Here is a 25,176-nt window from a genome sequence, read left to right as displayed (position 1 = left end):
TACAAGCTCCTGAGATTTGATTTCTTTGGTTGATCAGACACAGTCAGTCTTTATCTTGTCTTACAAGCTTTCAGTCACACCTTAAGGGGATAGACAGATAGTGTGTATCTGTGTGTGTGTGTGTGTCTGGCTTATGTTGAGTGTGTGTGTGTGTGTACTGCATGTTTTTGTACAAAACCAGACATCACGTTGTCTTGTGACTGATGTAACAGCCGTCTGTCACTTTATGTGATGCCACATTTCCTTTTTCATCTCTCTCTGTGTCTGTCTTTATGTCTCTTTCTGTCACCATGCGTTTGACAGTATATTACTGTCAGTATCAGAAGGGAAATTCCCTTTGTGACTCACAAAGTACAATTCCTCTAATAACATCCCTTCTGACAGATCACATCCTGTTGGCGTTGAGGTTTGTATGTATGTGTCTGAGGTTTCCGGGAGGGTGCATGCATGTGAGCATGGATACATGTGTGTGCATGCAAATACCGTATTATGCACGTTACGACAGTCACACTGAGTGCTGACGATGATAAGAAAATTATTTTTGCTATTTTTGCTTTGATTAAACAAGAAGATAAAGAGAAAGAAAAAAGACTTTGTATGTTTTTTGTCACAAGCTAGTTTGTTCTAGGTGATTGTTGGGGGTAGAGAGCACTTTTTTAGATATTTAATGTCCATGACATGTACATCACTTTACTTTAAATGTCCCACAATGCAATGTGCTGCATTTTTAGATGCAAATATTACTGTCGTGTGACTCTACAGCTGTCACCGATGATGTAAAATGATTATGACTAGTGTCTGAAATCTCAATTATGCGGCTTTCTATTGAGTAATATTAAGTGTCTGTTATATAGGGAGTAGTGAATGAGGTGATGTTTGTATAAAGCAGAAGTAGTATACACATGCCATGAGAATCTTCTCTCACTTCCTGTCTCTCTGCTGTTCAGCTCTTTCATTGGTTTCCACCACAAATATTTTAGTTTTTCTTCTATAGTATGATATTTTGAAGCTTTTCTTTGTAATGGCATACTATAATGAGGAAAGAGCATTGTTAGAGAATTAAAAAAAACCTGTCTTGACATTTATTTATGAATCCCAAATAAATCAGAAGATAGTTGATACCTGATATTGTGTACAGCTGGTGGAGCTTTTGGGCGCCCCTGGTTCTGGAAGTAAAATTCCCATTAATTTTTCCCGTAGACAGCGTTACGTGACTCACAGTTTGAGCAATTCTACTGCTTGGATCTGCATGAAAGTCTCCTGGTTAAACCATCAGTACAAAAGACGAATGACCGCGTTAGAAAATATCTGGTTGTTCGGTAAAAGTCGACGGTACAAGACAGTTTACTACGACTCCCAGTGTGCATTTCACCAAGAAACAGCCAAATACTGCTAAGATTGTTGTGTTGAGAAAACTGATTTCACTATCTGCAGCATGAATTTCTGGGTCACTTTTGAGTGACTTTAGCAACTATTTTGTTTACAGCTTCAAGAACGAAGCATTTTGAATTCATCACAGGTCTCATCGGTGCCTCTGATTGGCTTCCTCTCCATATAGCAGCTGAGGTTAATGGGTATTGTAGTATTATAAGTCGTCCAACATGCCAAATTCAAAACGTGACTTCTCAGAAACAACGTTGAGATAACTGAAACTTGTGGTCATAAAATAAACCGATATGATTGTTACATTATATGAGAAAGCCCTGTGTTTGTAATTCAATCATAGTAAAATTGAGGATATTGTTGGTAGAAAACTTTGGAATGGGAATACAGAATGGGGGGAAAAACATTTCCGCAACCAGTGGCCTATCCCACTTCGCAACTCTATAAAGTCTTTTCTGTTCTCTAAATCATTCAAATGAAAGTATTTTTACATGAATGAACCACAGTCACAAAATAATCAGAGTTATTGTTTTGGTCGTATTGTGGATCCCTATCATACAATCTCTGTTATAAAATCTCATCTCCCTGCTTTTCTCTCCCTGCACATTTCTCTCCCTCTCAAGCTCTCTGCTTCCTGCCCCCCTCGACCCCCGCCACCCCCCCCCGCCACTTGCTGAATGAATGACTCGGTCTCTGTCAGAGTCATTGATCAGACCCCTGCAGCAGCAACTTCCTGGAAAGACAAGCCATCCTGAGAGCAACAATACTTCTATTGATCCTCTCACTGGCCGACTGGCCTTCACTCTAGCAGAGAGCGAAAATCCAGAAGCACTCGCTTATTGTCATGGGAACCAGAGTGCCAGTGGTGAAGCGGAGGGAGGGTGGGGGGAGATGGGGGGGTGCACACGAGGGCTTGTTTTGATGATCTTAAAGATAGGATGTTTTGTTGAAATTATACTAGTGGAATCTGTTGTAGCTTGAAATTGTAATAGAGGACAAGAAACAAAACCTCTGCACATCTCCATCAATACAAAAGCAGGGACAGATCTACTGCAGCACAGCGTTTCCTATACATCGGCGTCACTTGGCCGGCCTGCCCAGATAGATTAAGACCCACCCAGGTAGATAAAATGTAAATTCAGTTTTTCAAACTAACTAATTTTTGGCCACATGCCTGTCTGAGTTGCGTGCTGCAGTAACTGAGTGGGGGACTAGAAGCGTGTCCGTGCGCAGCCGCCTAAGCTAGCGTCTACCGATAGCCTGCTCGTGAGGCATTTAGGTGACATCTGCAAATCGTAGCGTCCACCAACAGTCTTGCGTTTGAGGCGATCAGGAGAAAATTAATAAATTGTAGCTACAGAAAACAACCCGGGTTACACTCTCACCCCTCTCTAGACTGTATGAATCTCTGGTTGCACATCGGTCACAGGCCGCACCACCCACCACCACAAGTAAATTCTCAACCTGTGGGAAACAGTGCAGCAGTAACCATAGTAACCACTACACACCACATAAACACTCAGCTGTCTGCAAGAGCTATTTTGCAATCGAGTAGCTGTTAATAACGTGCAAGAAAAAGCAGCAAGAGGCAAAGCATAAATAATCCTGCAAAAAAAAGCTGCAGTTCATTGCGCTGAATTTGCAATTTGCATGACTTTCATCAGACGTTTGGAGACAGTTTCTGGTACCTGACAGTTGTTGATACTCAGGGTTGCAGACATATGTGGTCATGTCAGTTTATTTTTATTTATTTGTGTAGCCTAGTATCACAAATCACATGTTGGTTGGTACATAAAGTATTGAGGTTTGATACACAGCCCCAATAACAACCAAATACAGAAAAAAAAACAGTCTTAGTCCATCTTAAATCTATCATTCTTTACCACTATAAGCAGCTTTAATGGGTGTCATGGAGGAGTACAGATGTCGGCCTTTTAAGGTGACACTAGACAGTATGATGAGTGATGAGAAGTGATGACCGTTATCTCAAAAGTGAGGAACAACACTGTATTAAGCCTAGCTGCACATGTCTCTATTCCATACATTACTTCCCCTTTCTGTTCACCAGTGACCCACTAACCCAGACACTTATTCCTGTAGCGCAATAACAAACGCTCCGACAGTTAGCGTGCCCTCTCTGTGACCAGAATAGCCGAGAACGCAGACCGCAGACTTCTATATCTGCCGTGTCGTGTGAAATTATTTCTTTTTAATGATGTGTTAGAGTCCGAGTTAGAATTTGTGTGAAAACATTGCAGAGAATAGCTTAGCATGTTTGTGTTTTGGGATGGTTGTGGGCATGTGAGTGTGTTTTGCTTGCTTAGTTGGTTCTCCGTCCAGAAACAGGGGAGGCGTGAAGGTGTCATATGCATAGGAAGGAAAAACTCTAAATCTGGTTCTTATGTTGTTTAGCTGCTTTTTGTAGATGGAGGCCAAAGAGACTGTTTAATACTAAAGATGGTCTTTCAAGTCAACAATCTCACCTCAGGGTCCGTTTAATAGCTGTTCTAAGGCTTTCGATCACATCGCATGATCTCTATCATCAGATGGAGTTGTTGCTCAGTTGGAATTGTGGATTGGTTAAATTACAATTTGCCAATCATCTAATTATCTGATATAATAGCAAACTTCAGAACAGTTACTAATCAGACCGGTGAGGAATGGCCTCGGTTTGGTTTTAACTTTGGTAGGGACGTTTTTTTGTCGGACGGCCAAAATAATTGTATAAGTGTACTTGTTTTCTGTCATTCTTTTCTCTTTCATTGGCACATGTGTACACAGACAAAGAGCCTGACTCTGCAAAATGTTTACTTGACTGAATATGCATTTACTGACTTGCCTGAAACCGGACTTGTATCATGATTTTTTTTTTTTCTCTGATTTTATTTCACTGCTAGAGATAGAGGCTGCAGCTCACCTATCAGTGTGTCTCTGTGCTGCTCAGGCTGCTGCTGCTGACAGGATTTTCATAATTAAATGATGCCTGACAGTCACAACAGTTCTGTCGGACAAGCTGTGGCTAATTTAGCTTCTAATATTCATGTCTTAATGACACATATGCAAGAATAACTCAGCTCTTGATCCGCTCATGGAAAAGGGAAGGGATGGCGTTAAACGGTAAATATTTCTCGCACTAATTTCAAAGATTAACGTTTGGATTGATTTTTATTAACTGAGCATTAACCAAGCTGACTTACTGACACTTTGGTTCTTCTTTTAAAAAGTACCAGATGTCTTTATTTGCTTTCGGGAGGAATTTTCACCAACAGTAATGAAGTTGTTTAATTAAACATTCTGTCTGAACAACAATCACAAATTAGCTAACAACACCTACAGTCTGAAATTCAATATAATATTAAATGATCTTAGTTTTGTCCAGTGAAGTCGTTTTCAACTATCGTTTAAACTATAAATACTAACCGCTTCAGCTTCTCCACCTCACCGACTCCACTACCGCTGTTGTTGCCGGTCTGCTGCTAGTCCACAATAGGGTTGCCAGATCATCAGGTCGAGTATCCCCCCATATCCTGCTCTCTCACTCTTCATCATAATAGTGCACTTTTTTTTTTTTTTTAAGAAACACACAAACCTGGCAACTCTACACAGAGATCTTAACGTTACGTAGAATAAATGCGGCTAGATTGTTCGAGACCAGTAAGAACAATCCAGCAACACCTTGACATTGGTAGGGACATGTCTCTACCATTCAGGCCCAAAACTGTTGTAAGTCACCGTTCTGGTTTTTATGAGTTTTTATTACACAATTCTGCGTGTGTGTGTGTGTCTGTGTGTTTTGAGAGGGAGACGGAGGTAAAAAAAAAACAAATTACTCCTCCTTCATGTAGTTTTCTTCCTGCCTGGACAAGCTGCCTCACACATTCCTGAACTTCCATCATTCTTTAACACAAACACGTACACCCCACCGCACTCACATCGTGTTTCCTGTGATTGGAAAAGAAAGAAGGAGCGTGTAAAAAAAAAAAAAAAAAAAGTCACATTTCGTGTTGTTTGTTGACCTATCGTAAAAACACCGGGATTTTCCCTCGAGTGCGACTTTGGACTTGAGCTCTCCTCGGTGTTATTGATGTACGGGGGTCTGAAAATAAACCCTCAGAGTGAAAAACTTATTAGAGCATCTCCCTCTCTATCAGCCGGTCTCTTGTGCTCTGATTGCTCTCTATCACCATGTCTCCATCTCCTCTCCTCGCTCTCACGCACACAGACACTATTTCAGTCAGTGGTGCTGGTGGACTGATGAAGATCAACACAAAGAGCGTTTGTCTCTCCCGGGCCGAATCGTCAATCACTCCTTTTCTCTTCTTCCCTGCTCGCTTTTTTCCTCTCTCTCTCTCTCTCTCTCTCTGTGTTTCTCTATGACTCTCTGTCTTCCTCTTACTCTCTTGTCTCTTTGTTGGTCTCTCTCTCTCTCTCTCTCTCTCTCTCTCTCTCAGTGTGTGTTGTGTTACTCTTTCTGTCTTTGTGACTCTTTTCTCTCACTCAGCGTCCAGCCCGTGAACTATCCACAATATGGAGTTTTACTGCTGTAGTGTGTCGTGTAAAAGAACAGAGAAAGAATGTGTGAAAACGTGCACGAGTGTGTGCGCGTGGAAAGGCTTGCCTGCGCCTATGTTCCCGGCTCGGTTTTAACAATGTATGGCTGTTTGCTCCCAATCGCACATGCTTTTAGAATACCAGAGGAGGCTAGCACCAACACACACACACACACACACACACACACACACACACACATATATATATACACATAGTGGTGATGGTTTTCCTGGGAACAAAGTATAAAAAGTGCACAGAAGGCTCCCACATCCAACTTGAAAAGCCGCCTCATACAAAGGGGGAAGCAGTGGTCACACACACACAGTCTCTCAGACATGTCTATGAATAGTCTTACATTGGGAAACATGGATTAGCTTGCATGTTACTTCACTTCCTCATTTTGTCAGTGTGACCCCGGTCCACAGATCAGTCAGCTGGTAACATTGTCATCCTTTGTCACCCTTTTGGTTGCGTTGCCAACTTGACTTCAAGCCAGTCTGTTTAATATTTTATTCATCATACAGTCAGTCAACCAGCCGCTCATATTTAGTTTTTTCTGTGACATAAACGTCAAGTGAGACATTTTCTGTCCACACAAATATTTTGAGATGACTGTCTAAAATTGAATATTTGATTTTCTAACCTAAAACAACAGAAAAATGTTGTTGTTTTTTTTTCCAGTTGATTTCATGCCTTTTTTTTTTTTTTTTTAAGTGTTGGTGTTTTTTCGGAGCGCACCAAATTAGCACGATCAAGAATAGATCACATGACAATCAGACGACAGAGATCTCATGACAGTGGAATAGGAGCTTGTCTTTAGGTCTGTTTTCTTCGACCGCAGTACGACGCAAGACCAATAACATTTTCAGATTTAGCCACATCGGGGAGCTTTTTTTTTAACAAAGCTGCATATTTAACAGTCAATTTAGTGTGTTGGAAGTCCAACATTTTCACATCGAGCCAACTTGGTGTGGACATGGCCTGCATGCCAGTGAGTCTGCTCGTCCGTTTCATCAGATTTAGTAAAATTCCTCCACCGACGCTCCCAATATAGTATGAGATTTCTATCCTGAGACGCGCAAGCTAAAGGTTTTCTCATGGTGAAGCTGTAGGGAAGTGAGCAAGAAGAGAAGGAAGCAAGACCCACGGAGGGTATCAAACTTGACTCACACTTTTGACAGCAGCAGATCGCTAGCTCACATGCACACACGCACATATGAGATCATGCTCACTTTTTGGGGACATTACACAGACATACATTCATTTCCTGGATACTGACCTTAACCTAACCCTAACCTTAACCACTGACCCCAAAAATCAGCTTTTTCCCCCAATTGGGGACATGGCTTTTGTCCCCAGTCGGACAAGCCGTCCCCAATTAACTGGTAGTAAGTCTGTAATTTGTCCCCAGAAGTAGCCTATGACAGACCACACACACACACGCACACACAGTGCTAAAAGACTGCTGGTGAGCCTAGAGGACTGCCATGTCAACATGTCAACTGTCAACTATCATTCCGTTCGTTCCACACACACACACACACACACACACACACACACACTCTTTACTCACACTCGCTGGGCTGTAAAAAGTGTGTCACCAGGAGAGGTGGATGAAAGCAGCAGCAGCAGTGTGTGTGTGTGTGTGTGTGTGTGTGTGTGTGTGTGTGTTGCATGCTGATGGAGGTACACGCTCACACTCCCTCCTCCTCTCAAAAGTCGTAGTAGGATCGGGTGTGAATTTCCGTTCCACGTGCGCTCCCACGGTTCATCCTCTCGCTCCACCTACTCTACTCATGAAACGATATTTGTATCGATGACGTATTCGATAAACGATTTCTCACTTTTTCCCCTTTTTTTTCATCTCATCATCTCTCTCTTCTTCTTTCCACCCTGTCTCTCTCTCAGCGGCTCTTATCACAGAGTACGTTAAGATAATAACAACCTCGGCCTTCGTTTTGTTGCTTTAGTCAACTGTTCCTATTGTTATTTTTGTGACATTTTAGTCACTGGTTTCATTGCAATTGTACAACGACAGCCCACATGTTTTTGGAAATGAAGATAAAGGTTACCAAACCCCAAACATGCACATTATAGTCATTCATTTATGTCAGACTACTTGCACATTTAACTGGTGGTAAATAAAGTAGGTTCAGATTTTCTTTTATCTTCATTTCCTCTTTCCAAAAAAGTGGTTTGGATTACCGGATTCAACTGGACTGGATCGCATGTGTTGTGAGGGCCTGTGGTGGTTCGCTGTAAAGTAGTCTCTAGTGCTGCAGCTGCATGTCTCAAATACTAAAGTCAAACATGATCATAACTGATAGGAGAGTTACTATTTCTCTTTCCACCTGTTTGATGGTAACGAGGATTATCGTCTGTATAAAGAGTCTTTGTTAGTAACCGATTGAAAAAAAAGATAAAACACCGAGCGGCAGTAATTACTTCCTGTCGAAATTCTGCGTAGTAGTTTTCTGAAAGCAGACCTTGTAGATGTTAAATGACGTAACTTCATTAAATCACATGCTCATTGATTTACTTGAATCACTTCTCTGAACTCTGTCTCTTTCTTATAAACGTTCCTCTTTCCGAGCATCTGCCTTATGCAAGCTCGGAGTTGCACTGAAGTCAGTTTCCTCCATTTTTTTTTTAACCACAGTGACTTTTTTTTTTTTTTTTTTTTTTTTTTTAATAAAACAATAAACAATAAAAGTGTCTCTCATAAGTTAACTCCTGACTCTTCTGAATCCTACCACAACTTTCATTAAGTTATTCTGCACACATGGTGTCTTTTTTTATTGAACAGTTATTAGTTAAACAGAGCGAAACGTCGTAAAATACATCTTCACTCCGCAGCGGTGGTTTTTCTTACAAGCCATGTAATCCTTCTCCTCACATGGAAACGACTTGCACAGACTAGAGAACAAACTCCTGCAGGAATCATTTCTGTAGTGTTTCTCTATATATATATATATGAATATTTCTATTGTTAAGACGGGGATTTGCTTTATGAATCAGATGCTCACATGCAAGCCAAGTCACCAAATGTTTTTTTTCCAAGAAGACATGAAGACAGCTGGTCCACGTGGGAACTGAGATCCCATTTAAACAAGCTGATATGTAATTAAGTCTATTTATTATCGGCTTTCAGATTCAACGGGACACACGGCCTTATAGGAAGCCGCACGTCGTCAGGAGACGCTACTGTTTGTCAGACGCTCTGTTAAATTTTCATGCTGACATTTCATGTTTTTGTTTATTTTTTTTTTTTTATCTTACTTTGCTTCATTGCTAGAAAGATGTCAGATAGCGTTACATGGTCATTGCACAAATCAAGTTGCAAACTAGATAAATATATGACAGTAGCCCTCAGGCACGCATCAACATAATTCCTCATACATGTTCTTCCCCCTGTGGTAGAGCGATATTAAATAGGACTTAGCATGGATGAATCACACATGAATCTTAATTGCTGAAATGTGACCGTTTAAATAATTTAGACGTGTGGAAGGAAAAAAAAAAAGGGATTTCTGTGTTGCGAGGAGTCCCCGCCGCCGCCGCCGCCACCACGCTTTAATGTTCCTCTACGATATGGCGCACACACACACACAGCGGTGACGTTCCACGCTTTTAATCGGTTCCTCTCTCTCGTTGCCCTCGCGCTGTCTCTCATGTGACCTTTCGTCGAGGAGTTCAGGAACATCAAACGGACAAGGGGCGTGATTCAGTGATGTTTCTGCAAAGGAATGCGCCCGGTTTCTTCCCCGTCTCTCTCCCTCCCTTCTTTCTACCTTTTTTCTTACAGTGGAAATTTAATTCTAATTCACGTGTGTGTGTTTTCTGTTCTTCTTTGTAGAAGTCGGATCTTGGCCAGGTGTTGCAGGATGCTGTCTATAAGCACCTGGAGCTGACGGAGAGAGACTACTTCGGCCTGCACTTGACTGATGACTCCTCAGATGCCCCGGTCAGTATGATATTTCGACTCTCCAGGAGTGTGTGTGTGTGTGTGTGTTTGTAAGGGAATGAAGGATGTTCCAGCCATAAAAACATATCTTATAGTCCAAACAAAAGGTCATCTTTAAACATGAGGATGCATGTGTTTCTCCTTAACAGGAATCATAAAATCATATAAATTACAACTAGATTGTCCATTTATGTCTGTGTATATAGTATATTGGTGTGTGTTTGTATCCGTACGTGCAGTGTTTGAGTATTTCTGACAGTTGTGTATGTGTGTGCGGCCAGCGGTGAATAATTTAAGTGGTGTAGTCATGCCCTGGAAGTGCTATGGTGTCTCTAAGTGTCTCTTAATCAATATTTTACAGCGCTGGCTCGATCCCAACAAGCCCATCAGGAAACAGTTAAAAAGTAGGTGAAATCCACAACACATACACAACCTTAACTAACCACTCCAAGACCGTTTTTTTTAGCAATCCATCAGAAAGTCCTAAAGCAAGTTCACCTCAAGTCCGTCTTTAATTGCCTCGAATTTTCAAATTTACCGGCCGGTTGGAGCAGCAGCAGACTGTAGTCCGGCCTCAGTGACGGTTAAAAATCCACACTTCACCTCAAGCGAGAAGTCCACACAGAGCGTGTGTTTTCAAATTCTGCATCTGCCTTAAGCAACGATTAAACTTCATTTCAACCGTGCTCTCGTGTTCGACAATGAGTAATAGAATTTGCAACATGCAGAACAATTAAGAAGTAGCCCTTGTGAGAGCCGCAGTCCTCCTCCAGCAATTATTGAACTGTATTTCAACTCCGCTTTTGTGCTGAGTGATTGACTCATCGAGGAATAACTATCAGGATTACACAGTAAATGAATATATTCGGATGTGTTTGTATTCATGTAAGCTTGCTTATTTTAACACTTTTATTCCATCTGTTTATATCCAGTAACGGCTCCAAAAAAAAAGAAATAAGTGTGGAACCTACATAAATAAAATAAAGGGGTAGAGCTTCTCATTTTCAGACGTTTTTTTTTGTGTCACACTCTGCATAACCTTGTACGTACAGTATTTACATAATCATAATAGAATGAAATGAATCAAGTATTCAGCTCGTATAGCCCCACATGCTTTCTCAATCAGGCATTTGAATTTCAGATGAAATCCGGTCTTACCGTGTAAAACCTTTCATTGCACTTCTATTCACTCATAAGTCTGCTAGTTTGTGTTTTTTTTCCCCTCTTAACTGTTAAGCATTATTTTTCCAGGAGGGTCTCCCCACAACTTGAGCTTCAGAGTCAAATTCTTTGTGACAGACCCCGGTAAACTTCAGGAAGAGTACACACGGTAAGAGTTTTAATACTGATTATTATCCTTGTAAATGTTCAGTATTATCCGATGGAAGGGTTTTAAGCTGGATTTATTCTTGACACAAAGGATTTATGGGAGTCCCGCTGTAGATACCTACAGCATATGATCTTTGGATCTATATTTGACCCCGTTGTTTACCCATTTATAGAACCACAGCATCACTAAACGGGTGTATGATACATGATCAGGCCTTATCGTGCTCTAATTATATCCCCCACATTAATTCATCCTATTTGTCATACAAGCAGCGGTGTTGTTTCACTCTCACAATACGAGACTAATGTCTTGCAGTTGTTGTATTTATGTTATCTCATTGAGAAATGGAGAGCCCGGTGTCATGGTGAGCAGAAGATATGCGGTACAGATGGCTTTGCTAGATTACTGTTACTGAAAAGGAGAAAACTGCTGAGTCTTTTCTTCAATTTGTCTTTTGTTGTATTCACTGTGAACAATCTCTACCGGCATCAGAAACATGTAGCACGAACACAAGCAAGCCAATCGCAGTCCTCGCGGTCCCCGCGGGGTATCTCTAACCGCCGTCCGTTGTCCCAACTTGTAAGGTAATTTTTCAAGGAAGTGCGTGTTAGCTTCGGCGTAGCCTAAAGTATAGCTTCAGACCCTGCGCATGTTAGAAGCTCTAGGTCTGGTGTAACCTTTGAACGCACAAGTATGAATCCAGCTTTACAGTGAGAAAGCAATTGGCGTTCTGTAAGATAATGTAAACCTTAAAATACTTATTGGTAAGTATTTAAATGCTTACTATGAATAAAGTTCAGTGTAGGACATGGTAAAAATGGCAAAACGTTGTCCAATATGTCAAAACTCCTGGTAGATTTACAACCATCACAACCAGTAAAGTCTACCGTATCTGTAGGATTATTGAATAGCAGATTTCTCATCAGATTAAACAGCTGCCTACCTGTCACTGAGGGAAACTATTGGTATAACGAACCAAGAGAAAAGAAATATAATAGTTGTTGACTTAAGCTTTTATTACATAAAAATACACAATAAAAATAAAACAAAAAAGTAAATATATTCCCCTTCTGTAGATCTAAAGTTAAATAACAAACGATATATAAATTGGTTTTTATAAAAACGGCTTCTGAGACCTAACTGTTTCAAATGATTTCCGGGACCAGATCTTCATTTCCTCCCTCATTAAAGAAAATTAGAAGCCGGTATGTCTGTAACAAGTCCACGAGACGGAATCCGACACACACGGTTTGGCAAACATAACGTCTGCAACTCTGCGTTTAACATTAACGCGGTGCAGAGGAGGTGTCATGGCACCGCAGAGCCCTTTTTTTTTTTTCTGCCTGGTATTTATGTCAGCCTCTCAGCCATGGCCTCACTCCCTGAGCCTTATCAACACTTTGTATACAGCATGTGACGCTGAACAGAGAGCCTCAGATCTGACACGCTGATCTGATTTTATTGTACACTCAAGTCACGAACAAAACACACTCGTGAGAGCTTTGTCGGAATATGTCTATATCTGATACCTGGAGGGTAAGTTTTCCTCTCTTGGAAGTTTAATAAAACAAAGCCTTAAAACTACTATTAATTTTCTTAAATATTTGTTATAAAAGGACTCTATACATGACTAAAATTTCTAGAAGATCATTAATTCTGTCGTGCTAAACGAGCTTATTGTACTACCAAATAAACAAAGGCCTCTTCTAACAGGTGTCCATTCATTTTACATAACAGGTAATTACATCAGAAGTGTCACCATCATAATCTGACCTCCAGGCATCTGTCTGTCGCTCGTCTTTGCCGTCATATATTCCATTTAAACAAAGGGAACGCTTCACTGGTCTCTTATTTTAATGCAGTGTGTGTTTTTTTTTTTTCTTCCCTCCCCCCCTCAGGTACCAATATTTTCTCCAGATCAAGCAGGATATATTAACTGGAAGGTGAGCATGTCGTCCCTTGTGTATTAGATCTTTGCTGTATAGTGGGCCTAGTCTGTATCACATAAAACTGCCAGACGGCCTCACAGAATTATTATCATTGCATCAGCGTTGGTGGCTTTAAATTCTGCCATGAGGTGTATATCCGGAGAAAATAATATATAGAGATATATAAACACCTCTAACTTTTTTTGTTAATGACAATAAGCATGACTTATGTTTCTTTCTTGGTTCTTCACATAAAAACACTGTGGTCATGTTGTTTTGTCACATTTCTATATCACTGTTACTATAATTACTGAGCAACCTCTGCTGTTTTGAAAAGAGCTATAATATCTTTTGTATTGATTCAAAGCTGAGTGTTTGTTTACTTGTGAATGTGTTTATGTGTGTGTGTGTGTGTGTTCTTGTTGCTTCCAGACTGCCCTGTCCACACAACACGGCCGCACTGCTGGCGTCCTATGCTGTTCAATGTAAGTAGCGCTCCCCGGGTACACCCACTCTACATAACAATGGAAATACAATTCATTAGGCCTCCCTTTAGCTACTCACACTGTTAAATGTAATGACTGTGGTCGCTCCAGTGTATTTATAGCTGCTACTCTGAAGCCATTACAATTCAATTAAGCCGCGCGGTGATATTAACTGCAGTGATATAAATATTCAGCGTGCTTGGGTTTCGCAGTCCAAATATTGTACAAAGGCAAATGAAAACCAAAGAGGCTAGTGGATGTTTTGGGTAACTGGTGCAGACATGCATTAAGCCTCCTTGTCCATGTGCAGAAATGATGAATAAGTAAATGCTTTAGGTGTAAAGTCTATTAAAGGAGACATATCATGCTTTCTGTTGTTTTTCATACTGTTTTGATGTTGGATGTTAAACAACCCTGAGAGGAACATATGTTAAAATGCTGCCCTGCTACTCAAAAGCCCAGGTTTCAGCCTGCTCTGAATGTTACCTCCACTTCCTCCACCATGATGATGTCAGATTGTTTGCGCATGCCCCAAAAACAGCCGTCCACTCTGTTGTTCACATCGTCCACTCGCTTATTTCGGATCAGATTTGGGCTCGAACGTGTACGGATGTATTTGTGAAGCTTCCGATTCGAGTAAAGAACAAAAAAAAAAAAAGAAGTTGAATCCTACTACTACTGTTTGTTTACGTAGCCTCGGGAGCCGCCGCAAGTCCGAGCAGAACAGCCTGCTCTGTCTGAAACAGGCTGTTTTAGCCTGAACTGAAGGGGCTACATAAAGAGCCAGTATAACATACATAAGTAGTTTTTTTGAACTGTAAATGAGGCAAAGATATTCCCGTAGTAGTCCCAGAATAAAAATATAGATCTGGAAATTAGCATGATATGAACCCCAAATTTAGCTGCAGCTGTACAACTTGAATAAATTATAGTACCCTACTGTAGTTCCCTAATTATTTACCAAACCCACCGGTTGTAAAATGTTACTGCAGACCTGCAGACCAGTCCGTCTGTGGACGTTCAGCGTCACCGCTGATCTCATCTACTGTTGTGATTTAACGTTGGGGTTAAATGCTGACTGGGCCCCTCTGTCGTCAGAATAATGACTCCCGACACACTGGTCTGTCTCACTCAGTCTTTCTCTTTTACTGCTGCTCATTGTGTTCACGCAGCCTGTTGTTTTGTCCTTTCTTTTATCTCTGTTTAGTCTTTTTGATAGGTTTCTGCTTATCCCTTTTTTTGGAGGCTCACGTCCCCCTCACCATTACCCCCCCCCCCCCCCCCCTCCTCTCCGCTCTCTTTCTCGTTCTTTCTGTCCTCCACCTCTCTGCCGTATTTTGTGGGGAATTTGCACTGCTACACTATATAGGTCAGAGAGGAGATTTGGCCTAGACTACCAACATCATCACACTACTGCTTTCACACACAAAAACACAAATACACACACACACACACACACACACACACACACACACTCTATAGCTAGGTTGTCACTTCACTCTCTGCCAGCTCAGATTATGAAGATAAATGTTTGCTTTGGGAAAAAAAAAAAAAAAACGGGCTTGAAGCAGCTGCTATGCTGCTAATTCAGTTAGCTCGGCCCAAGTGCCAGCACTGATCACTCTAAATCCCACACTAAAGCTTGCATTCTCAAAACACCACAAATCCATTGCAGTGGATTACCTTCTTGTTTAAAATGGACCAAATACCGTCTGAAAACTGCAGCAACCCCTTCTTGACAGAAATAACAACAATTTGGTTTAAAAAAAAAAAAAATGTAATAACCCATTTTTGTTTATTAATTTAAAGCATTAGTTGACTTGTGTATTGCAGGTTTTCATGTCTACAAAAAATGTTGCATCAGCAAACACTTTTTCCATCTTTAAGAGATCATCGAGTTGCATGGTGTTGTCATTTATTTATATTGACAGCGGTGGATTGTGTGTGAGTAAAGTCGAGTGTTAATCGTGAAAAGAGAAGCATAAATACATACGTGCACTAAATTACCTTCACTGCATGTATCATCCAATATGGAGAGATATTGGTCATTATTAGAAGCCTGAGCTGAAGCTAGTCTTCCCCTATGTTGAGCCAATCTACCTTTGACTTCACATCAAGAGATAAAATCTAAAATGAAAGATCAGGTTTGTGCTCTAAAATGCCTTTAACATCGAGCTGTGTTTAAAGTAATAACTGCAGTATAAAATAAAACCAACATTAGCTTACTGTTCTTAGACTTAAGCTATCGACTGTACATTCATTTCTCCCTGGAGCCGTGTGCACATCAATAAGTGGGTGAGCTGGAATTGATTCGTTGGTCAATATGCTTAGGCTACCGGCTAGTAGGTTAGTCCAGGGACTACTTGAGTGAATTGATGCTTTTTGAGCTTCAACTGTTCGCTAGTGAGCTAATGGCTTTGGGAATTTGCTTTGAGCTCCATGTCTCTGAGGGCTCTGAAAGTGACCAGAGATCTAAGAATCATTTCGCTCTCTTTATGTTTCCGCCTGTTATCTACAATCACTCCTTTCAACATCTTTATTTTTTATTCTTTGATTTTCTTATCCACATTTAAATGTCTCTGGCCATCTGCTGTATGAAATAATCTGTTAGAAAATGGCCAAAATATGAATGTTAATTCCCAATTTATCTATGTTTGCTTTTTTTTTTTTTTTTTTTTACATATTTGTTATATTCACACACAGTCTTACCAGCTCTTGGGCCTGTGGCTGTGTGGCATGACATGTATCAGACCACCCTGGTTTCTGTTCATACATTAAAGAATCTTAGCTGGTCTGATAATAGGATAAAATATCTCTTGTAATAACACTCACATGCACAATTAAAATAATGGTGGTGTTATTGCACCATATGGCAAGCACTTCTAATTTCCTGGTGTTGTAAATATTCTTTAATACTGAGTGTATATCCAACGTCTTCACAATAAGTAATAATGTACACTTTTCTTAATAGAAGAAGATTGTCAGAGGCTGTGAGAAAATGAGAAAATATGCAGCCAAGGTGTGAAGATTAATTAGTTTTTCTTCACTGTTGTTTGGTTATTTGTTCCAACTCCTTCCTATAAAAGAAAATGCACATCACAAAGTAAATAAGATGGCAGGAACATTGTGAAGTGTGAGATGATGACTATTTGAGGAAGTGTAGAGAGAGACCGTCAACCATCAAGTGCAAATTTAACGAAAGATGATGACAGAAATGTTTCTGTATGTCAGTAGTTTGGTGTTATTTCAGATATTAAGAATGAACCAAACCGTTCATTATCTCTATAGGGATTGTGCACTTGGTTGTGTGAGTGTGTGTTTGTGTGTCTGTCCACAGCTAATCTTGCATACTACTGGACTCATCAGCCTAATATTTTTTGTGCACATTTATGACCGTGTGCTCAAGGACCTCTTGTGGCTGCGGTGATTTACAATTTATGCCATCCCTTATGAGCCTATAGTAAGGCTTAAACTGTCATCTTTTCAGCAGTCCTTTCCATTTTTCGATATGCGTTTCGACATAGCAAAAGGCATTTCCAGTAGTCGGTTAGGCTAAAAACAAGGCTGACCTGTTGTACCTGTCTGGTGTAGACCACATTTTGACCTTTGTCATGGCTAAAAAAACTGACATCCATAGAAATGTTTGGTCTCATATTGAACCGGAGCATCTACTGATGAATCTCATGCCTGATATGTTACGATCCTCTAAAGTTCGGCACGATACGAGATGAATAAATCCCTTTTTTGTTTTCTTTGCCGCGATCTTGACTGCACACACCTGGTGGAGATCTTCACTCTACTGAGCACGCTCTTCTAGCTGTCAGATGAGATCAATGAAGATGGTTATGGGTAGATTTGGGTAAATGGTTTTCATTTCCAATTGGCCACAAATAAGCTGTCAGCTGTAGACATTTTCAAATCAAGGAAAGAAAATTGAACACTTCACTGACTGAATTACCGAAAGACAAAGTTGTTATCGACAGTTTAGATGATGATGAAATGGTTTACACAACCAAAAATTTGCTTATGCTGTTTTAGTCTTTACTTCTTCTTATTAACGCATTGTTTTAATTTAGATTAATCAGTTTCTCATCTTTATAGAGAAAAATAATGTTGACCAGAATTAAATTCAACATTATGATTAAACATCATAATCGTATGTAGAACTGCAACGAGTAATCGATTAATCGATTGACAGAAAATTAATCGCTATTTTTGATAACCAATTCGCTGGTTCCAGCTTTCCAAATGTGAATATTTTCTGGTTTCTTTAACCTTCTTTGATAATAAACTGAATATCTTTGGATTGTTGACTATTGATCGGGACAAAACAAGACATTTGAGGACGTCACGTTGGGATTTAGGGAAATTGCGATGGACATTTTTCACTATTTTCTGACATTTTAGAGACTAAACTACTAATTGATTAACAGAAAATAATCATTAGTTGCAGTTTATTGTGGATATTTTCAGCCAAACACCTAGCACTAGGCACATTTACTCCAGTATATCCGACATTACCTTTAAAAAAAAATTCAACTAATTGTGCGTCACACATAAAGGGATAAATCTGAAGCGCAGCTGTGCACAGCGAGCGTTATCCTCTCTGTCAGGATGACACCTTTCCGTCTTGTGTTCTCTCTCTCTTTCCTCCTCTTTGCTCGCAGATTGAAACAGTGTTGACACATTGAACATATCAATTTCTCCTCCTTCTCTCTTTGTGTAGCTGAGTTGGGGGACTACAATGAAACGGAGCATTCTCAAGGTTATCTGTCCGAGTTCTTCTTTATCCCCAACCCTCCGCAAGACTTCCACAAAGAGGTCGCCAAACATCACCAGCAGCACAGGTAAACACACAGGAACACATATACACATATGGAACCATGCATGTGCAAGAAAGCCACTGAAAATTGAGCGTCTGTTCATCTCAGGCATGTGCGGTGCTGCTGTCATGTCAAATATTGTTATTATGACACCGTTTGTTGCAGTGAAAATAATGGTTTCTGCCATTTGCGCCTACACATATAGATGCACACAAACACACTCAAATGGCTCATAGTACACCACAGTTTATGTGACATTTTCCTTGCCATTACATTCTTTTATTACCCATTTCATGTTCTTTTTTTTTTGCCCTTCCCTCTCTCTCACTCTTCTTCTCCATATGTCTCTTTAACACACACACTCTCTCTTTCTTTACCTACTCCGTCATCATCCCTCCTTTCGCTTCCACACACCACCGATCCCTGTCTGTGTCTTTAACCTGCTATTTGTCTCACTCTCACTCTCTCTCTCTCAGTGGTCTATCTCCTGCCCAGTCAGAGTTTAATTATCTGAACACAGCACGCTCGCTGGAGCTCTACGGGGTAGAGCTGCACTATGCAAGGGTAAGTAAGGTTTGATTGTGCTTCTGGTGAAGGCCTCTGTGTGTGTTAGACTACTGTATAGTTTGTGCTTGTGTTTGCTTGTTTCTGTTTATCTAGTTCCTCATGATGCTTTCCCAGCAAAAGCAATGTTTCCTGTTAGACATGTCACTGTATCTGTGACATCACTTTTTCCTCCCCTCCCCCACAAAAACCTGTCCAAAACAGGATGATTTAGTCTATATCCACCTTCAGTCAGGAAGTCCCAATCTGTAAAAGGTTTTCCCTCATACCATCCTATTGATATATTTCTTTTATACAGTTGTGTGAAAAGATCACATGAAGCCAAGTGACCACCTGTCACATCTAGAGCTGAACGTGGCTCCACCCTGATATCATTTCCAGCTCCTCTTATAGCAATTGGCCCTTCAGCTGGCGAAAGGAAATGTGAACCGTGCGGTATCAACCATGATGTCATGGTGGGATGGAAAGGATGCTTAAAACCTTTTTATGGATTGGGACTCTAATCGTGACTTTTAAGTTGGAGACACTTTAAGAACAGTTGTCCACAAACTGACTGTCATAAACATGCTCAGAGGTCATGAGATGACGTTTGAGTTCAGATTTATTGCACAATTTTGTGAGGAGTAGGCTTGCTTTTCTTTTTATGTTATGACCTTTTCTATAGAAGTTTCAAAATGCAGACTTTTGCAAAGGAGTAGACTAGGGCTGCAACTAGTTATTATTGTCATAATTCATCTTAGTTGCCAATACAATGGCCAAAAATGTCAATGAAAAATGTCAGTCGCTGTTTCCCAAAGCCAAAGGTGACATCCTCAAATGTCTTCTTTTTGTCCAGACTGATATTCAGTTTACTATCACAGAAGAAACCAGTAAATATTCACATTTTAGAAGCTGGAATCAGAGAATTTGGACATTTTTGCTCCAAAAATGACTCAGAAAGATTAATTAATTGTCAAAATAGTTAAGACAATCAATTAGTTGACCAATCATTGCAGCTCTACAGTAGAATAAAAAACATTTATAAAACATATATGTGTTACGAATCTTAGTTTAACATCAACATTTACAAGAGAGCAATGCAGCAGTGTTTAACACTAAAGACAAAAACATGAAAGCCACTCCTGAAATGGGTTCACCAGCGAGAAATCGTCACTATGAACTTAACAGTCCTCTGACTGGTTTTCCATTCTGCTTGGCTCCCCGTGCCTTCACCTGCTCAGTCAACACACTCTTTAAAACACTCCTGTTTCCCTCTTTCAGGACCAGAGTAACACAGAAATTCTCATCGGGGTGATGTCCGCCGGCATTGTGGTTTACAAGAACAGGGTACGGATCAACTATTTCCCATGGTGAGTGACACACACACACACACACACAGGCAAAAACCATAAAATTACATTTGAAATTACAAAACCAGAACCAAACCGAGTGGAAAAAAAGGCAGTTTTTGTGATGTGATTTGCATGTTGTTCCAATGAGATGTTACTGATGAAGATTTAGAGTAGAGATTTTGATTATGAGGGATAAGTTGTGGGTGGTTTTGGCGAGAGCTTACTTCGGGACCAATGATGATCATATCAGATTTGTCACAGTTCAGATTTAGAAAGCTGGCTTGCATCCATGATTTAATTTCAGTGAGGCAGTTGGTCAGGGTGGAGTGAGTTGCAGCGGAGTTGGGTTTAGTGAATATGTAATCATCCGCATAGCAGTGGAAGTGGAGACGATGACAACGGATGAAATTATGAGCAGGAGTACATAAAGGATGAACGGGACCAGTACAGAACCCTGAGGGACACCTCGAGACAGAGTAACAGTGGTGATAGAGAGAGTTGTACTGATGATGCTGAGGTTTTAAACAGTTAATAGCCAGTGGGAAAATTCTTATAATATAATAATAAAATGTTTTATTATGAAATATTAAAAGAGAGAGATCACAACTGAAACAAAACATACTTTTTGGACAAGAGTGTATACTTGCAAACAAACTGCAGGGGGACATATTAGCTTTTTGTGATTTTTTTTGTTATTTTTATACTGTTTTGATGTCGGATGTGAATGTGAAACATGGTTAAAGGTCCAAAAGTTGACATATGTAAAAATGCTCCCTGAAAGTCAAAATCCAGGGCTTCAATCTGCTCTGAATGCTTCATTTGTAAAGTTACTACTTCCTCCTCGTGATGACATCACAATGTTCGTGCATGCCCGCCAGTGGCCGTCCGTTCTGAATTTCGACTCTTAATATATATGGGTGTATTTGTGAAGTTTCCATTTTGATTAAAGGAGAAAAATAAGTGAAATCCTACTATTACTGTTTGTTTACGTGGCCTCCCGAGCCTCCGGAAGTCTGCCAAGGGGCAGTTTCCGGAAGCTGGCCAATCAGAACAGAGCGGGGCCTTAAAGGGACAGGAGCTAAAACGGCCTGTTTCAGACAGAGGCTGAACTGAGGGGCTACATAAAGAGCCAGTATAAGATAAATAAGGAGTTTTTACAACTGTAATTCAAGCAGATATTCTTGTTAGAGCCCAAGAATATAAATATAGGCCTGGAAATATGCATATGATACGTCCCCTTTAAAGAAGATTGTGATCAGAAGGCCAACAGTCTCAGTTACACTTGCTTGGGAGCTCACGAGCGAGGTTACTGAAAACCAGCTGCTTTAGTGAATCTACTCTGCGGCCAACAACAGAAACTCTGGCAGCTCACAGGTGAGAACGAGTGGAACTGCGTGGATGAGGAACAGGACATTGCAAGCATTCTCCACTGATATATTCATACACAGCACACATTACCGCGGGCCAGTGTTAGCAGCTCCTCTCGAACAGTCAAATCTTTGCTGCTTCTGCTCTCTGCAGCTCAGGCTGCGATTGTTGACGAGAGTTGAAAAGCGCGTCTCTATCGTTTCCCTTAGCCAGATTTCTCCTCATTTGGGAAATCAAACTGTGGATGTTCTAGTCACAAACCCACCTCTCTTGCCATCAGTCTACTGCCAGCTCCACTTGAACCGCCTCCAGGAACCCTTTTTGCTGAGAAATGCACTGTGTAATATTTTGGTAACCTCTCACATAGTGATTATTGACATGGCATATTAATGTTTAAGCCCCAGTTGATCTTTTACAGAATTATGCAGATGATTCCATCAGATGTTTCTGGGGGGGACGGGTTTTCGTGTTAAAGTAGCTTTCCTGGAAATATTATAGACATCAAATCTATCTGCTCGCTTTTCTCTCTTTGTCCTCCTTTCACCTCTCTCTCTCTCCGTGTAATTCTCTTACTCTCATCACTCTTAATGTATCTTGCTTCTCGTTCTCGCTCAAAAGCATCGATTCTTGGAAATCTCCCGTACTCTGCCGTTGCACGGTGGGAGGCTAAATGTTAATGGGTGCCGGGGGTGGGATAGTAACTACTCAAATCCTTGTAACTCGGCAAGATAATTCACTCATGTGTAGGCTTAACACACACACACACACACACACACACACACACACACACACACCCTGACCAAATGTGCATAGCAGCTGGTGTGTGTGTGTGTGTGCGAGTATGCGTGTGGACATGAGTATATATGTCCGATGACTGAAAGATGTTTGTGATAAGATGAGTTTTGAGTGTGTGCCAGTGTGTAGAATGACTGAAATGTGTGTGTGTGTCCTTGAGTTACACATGATTAATAAATCTGGACACTCTCCTCCCGTTTCGGGACAAAAATATAAGGGTTAAGATTTGTTTTTTTTTTTGTTGTTGTTTAGGGTTTTGATGAATTTCCAGGATGTGAGCAAAGGCCTCGTAAATGGAGAAAAAACACTCTCCAAAAGCAAGTGTGTGTTTGTGTGTGTGTGTGTGTGTGTGTGTGTGTGTGTGTGTCGGCTGTACTAAATTTAGAGTCCAACAGTGGTGTCCCCAACAGCTGTCCATTACCATGTGTAGAGAGAGAGAGAGAGAAGTCAACAGTGTCTCTCAGTCCTATAGTTACTGATTACCCTTTTTCTTTATTTCTTTCTGTCTTTCTTTCTTTAATGAATTCTTTCTACATCTTCCCTGATCCCGTCACTTCTCATGCCGTCTCTCTCTCTGCTTCTGATTTTTTTTTTTCCTCTTTTCTTCTTGTGTGTAGATTTCTGTAGACTGACGTGCAGATTTTTTTTTGCCTTTTTTTTTTTGCCTCTTTCCCAATTTCTGTTCACAGTAGCCTGACAAATGAGCCACACTTAGATGGGGCATGACTCACACTCTGCATAAGCATGCGCGTGTGTGTGTTTGTCCATGCAAGTGTGTGTGTTTGTGTGTGTGTGTGTGTGAGTAAGTACGTAAAATATATTTAGCAGGGAGCGATGAGTCACAGCAGCAGCAGCAGCAGAGCTCTAGGAAAGGATTATGTTACTCTGCCGCTCGTCAGCAGACCTCTTACCGTGGCCGTGTTTGTGTGTGTGGTCTTCTTATTTCAACATTATTTTATAATGTTTCAGCTTCTTTAGACGCGTGACTAGATAATAGATCAATGAGAGAAGAACCGGCGCTGCCGTACTCTCCTCCAGATATGGACGAAGGAATGGGTGAGAGGTCAAACAGGGTGTGACACATGGGTTAGTTGGTGAGAATGTTGACATCTGAAATTCAGCGAAAGGTTCCACATTTTTGGGAAGTTTTTTGTTTTTTTTTTTACTCCTGAAAGTGACGTTTGGATTAGTTACGCTTCCGTTTACATCGCCGGCTCATCAACTCAGCCTGAACTCACGCTGCGGAGCAAACACGGTTCAAACCCACAAAAACTTAATTTTAAATTCTAGTTGTGATTACAAAGTTTGCAAAGATACCAAATATTTTAAGATGAGATCGAGGGCAAATGTGTACGCAGTGATGCACATCTAAAATATTTTTTCATTTGATGGAACGGTGCAGCCATGGAAAACTTCATGGAGTCTTGGGAGGTTTTGTCTTTTAATATTTCATCGAGTTAAAACATCATATATCTCCAATGAGGAGCTGGAGCAAGCTGATAAAAAATATATGATTCTGTCTGACAGTTTGGAATAAGATGATTTTTCCAAATTTAAAGCTACATAAGGGGAATTTAAGGGGGAAAACTAGATGTAAAGGGAATTAACTCAAAAAAAAAAAAAAATCTCAAAATATGTCATAATTTATGAGGCCTGTTGAAATAAAGATGTTTTTTGCTTTCAACATATTTGATTTATTTTACTCACTCAGATGATATGACAAGAATCACAACTGGGATTTGATAAGAACCAGAATTTTATGAGCAGAATCAGAGTCAGGATTGAAAACATCTTAACTGTACCCAATTATAGCCACAGCACATTTGCTCCTCCGGTGTTGAATATTTAGCACAGTGTTCACCGACTGCAAGCAAGAACAGGATTGGTTTTTATTCCCTTTTTAGCAAAATTATCAAAATGTATTATTATAGTAATCCTCTTCAAGTTTGTCACTCAGTTTTGTATATTAGTGAGTGACTACTACTGGTATTTTAGCACAAAGACCGGCCTTTAACTAACAAAAAATGTAAACATCATGGATTCAATGCAGCTGATGGGCATATTAATTATAGATACACTAAGCAGTCTTTTGCATTTTTGTCTTTTCTCGCCTCCAGGTTGAAAATAGTGAAAATCTCCTTCAAGTGCAAACAGTTCTTCATCCAGCTGAGAAGAGAAGCGGTAGGTTGTTCACACACACACGCACACACACACGATCGTACTTCTACACTTGTGAGGACTCTCATTGACGTAACGCATTCTCTAGCCCCCCTTTACCCTAACCTGAATCTATTTCTAACCTTTTTCTGTTAAAATCCTGTTTAAATGTTTGTATTTACAGGTCCATAGATGATAGTTTAGCTGTGTCTGCATATATGTGTGTGTGTGTGTGTAATCTATAGCCCCTTTTTATACAGAGATCCTGCAGTCTTGCTGTAAAGAAGACAAAGCTGGCATAACGCCGCCCCATGTGCAATTTTAGATAGCATGCTGGCGCTCTGGAATCAAAAGCGTGACGTGTAACACAACAGCGTTGGCGTCTAGCGTGTGTAGTCCTGCCATGCCGGCTGTCCTTTTTTACACAGACGTCAATCCGGCAATGTGACTATCTCCACTGCTGGCTTAATTGCAGAACAACAATGCCCCCCCCCCCC

The 25,176-nt window shown here is 40.5% G+C and overlaps 1 protein-coding gene across 3 annotated transcripts in view; it reads left to right on the top strand.

The window, feature by feature from the left end:
- ptpn4a (protein tyrosine phosphatase non-receptor type 4a) overlaps window positions 1–25,176 on the top strand; it is an 82,304-nt gene that overhangs the window by 35,866 nt on the left and 21,262 nt on the right. For all 3 annotated transcript variants that reach the window (XM_044365167.1, XM_044365169.1, XM_044365168.1), the window contains exons 3-11: window positions 9,791–9,898; window positions 10,260–10,302; window positions 11,150–11,228; window positions 13,127–13,171; window positions 13,589–13,641; window positions 18,368–18,488; window positions 18,941–19,028; window positions 20,289–20,377; window positions 24,640–24,703. In XM_044365167.1, the coding sequence (XP_044221102.1) occupies window positions 9,791–9,898; window positions 10,260–10,302; window positions 11,150–11,228; window positions 13,127–13,171; window positions 13,589–13,641; window positions 18,368–18,488; window positions 18,941–19,028; window positions 20,289–20,377; window positions 24,640–24,703 (690 nt within the window). The remainder of the gene's footprint in view (window positions 1–9,790; window positions 9,899–10,259; window positions 10,303–11,149; window positions 11,229–13,126; window positions 13,172–13,588; window positions 13,642–18,367; window positions 18,489–18,940; window positions 19,029–20,288; window positions 20,378–24,639; window positions 24,704–25,176) is intronic.

Source organism: Thunnus albacares, chromosome 11 (assembly GCF_914725855.1).
Source record: "Thunnus albacares chromosome 11, fThuAlb1.1, whole genome shotgun sequence".
NCBI classification, from domain to species: Eukaryota; Metazoa; Chordata; class Actinopteri; order Scombriformes; family Scombridae; genus Thunnus; species Thunnus albacares.
The sequence above is the reverse complement of the archived record's forward strand: the minus strand, read 5'-3'. Positions and strand labels throughout refer to the sequence as shown.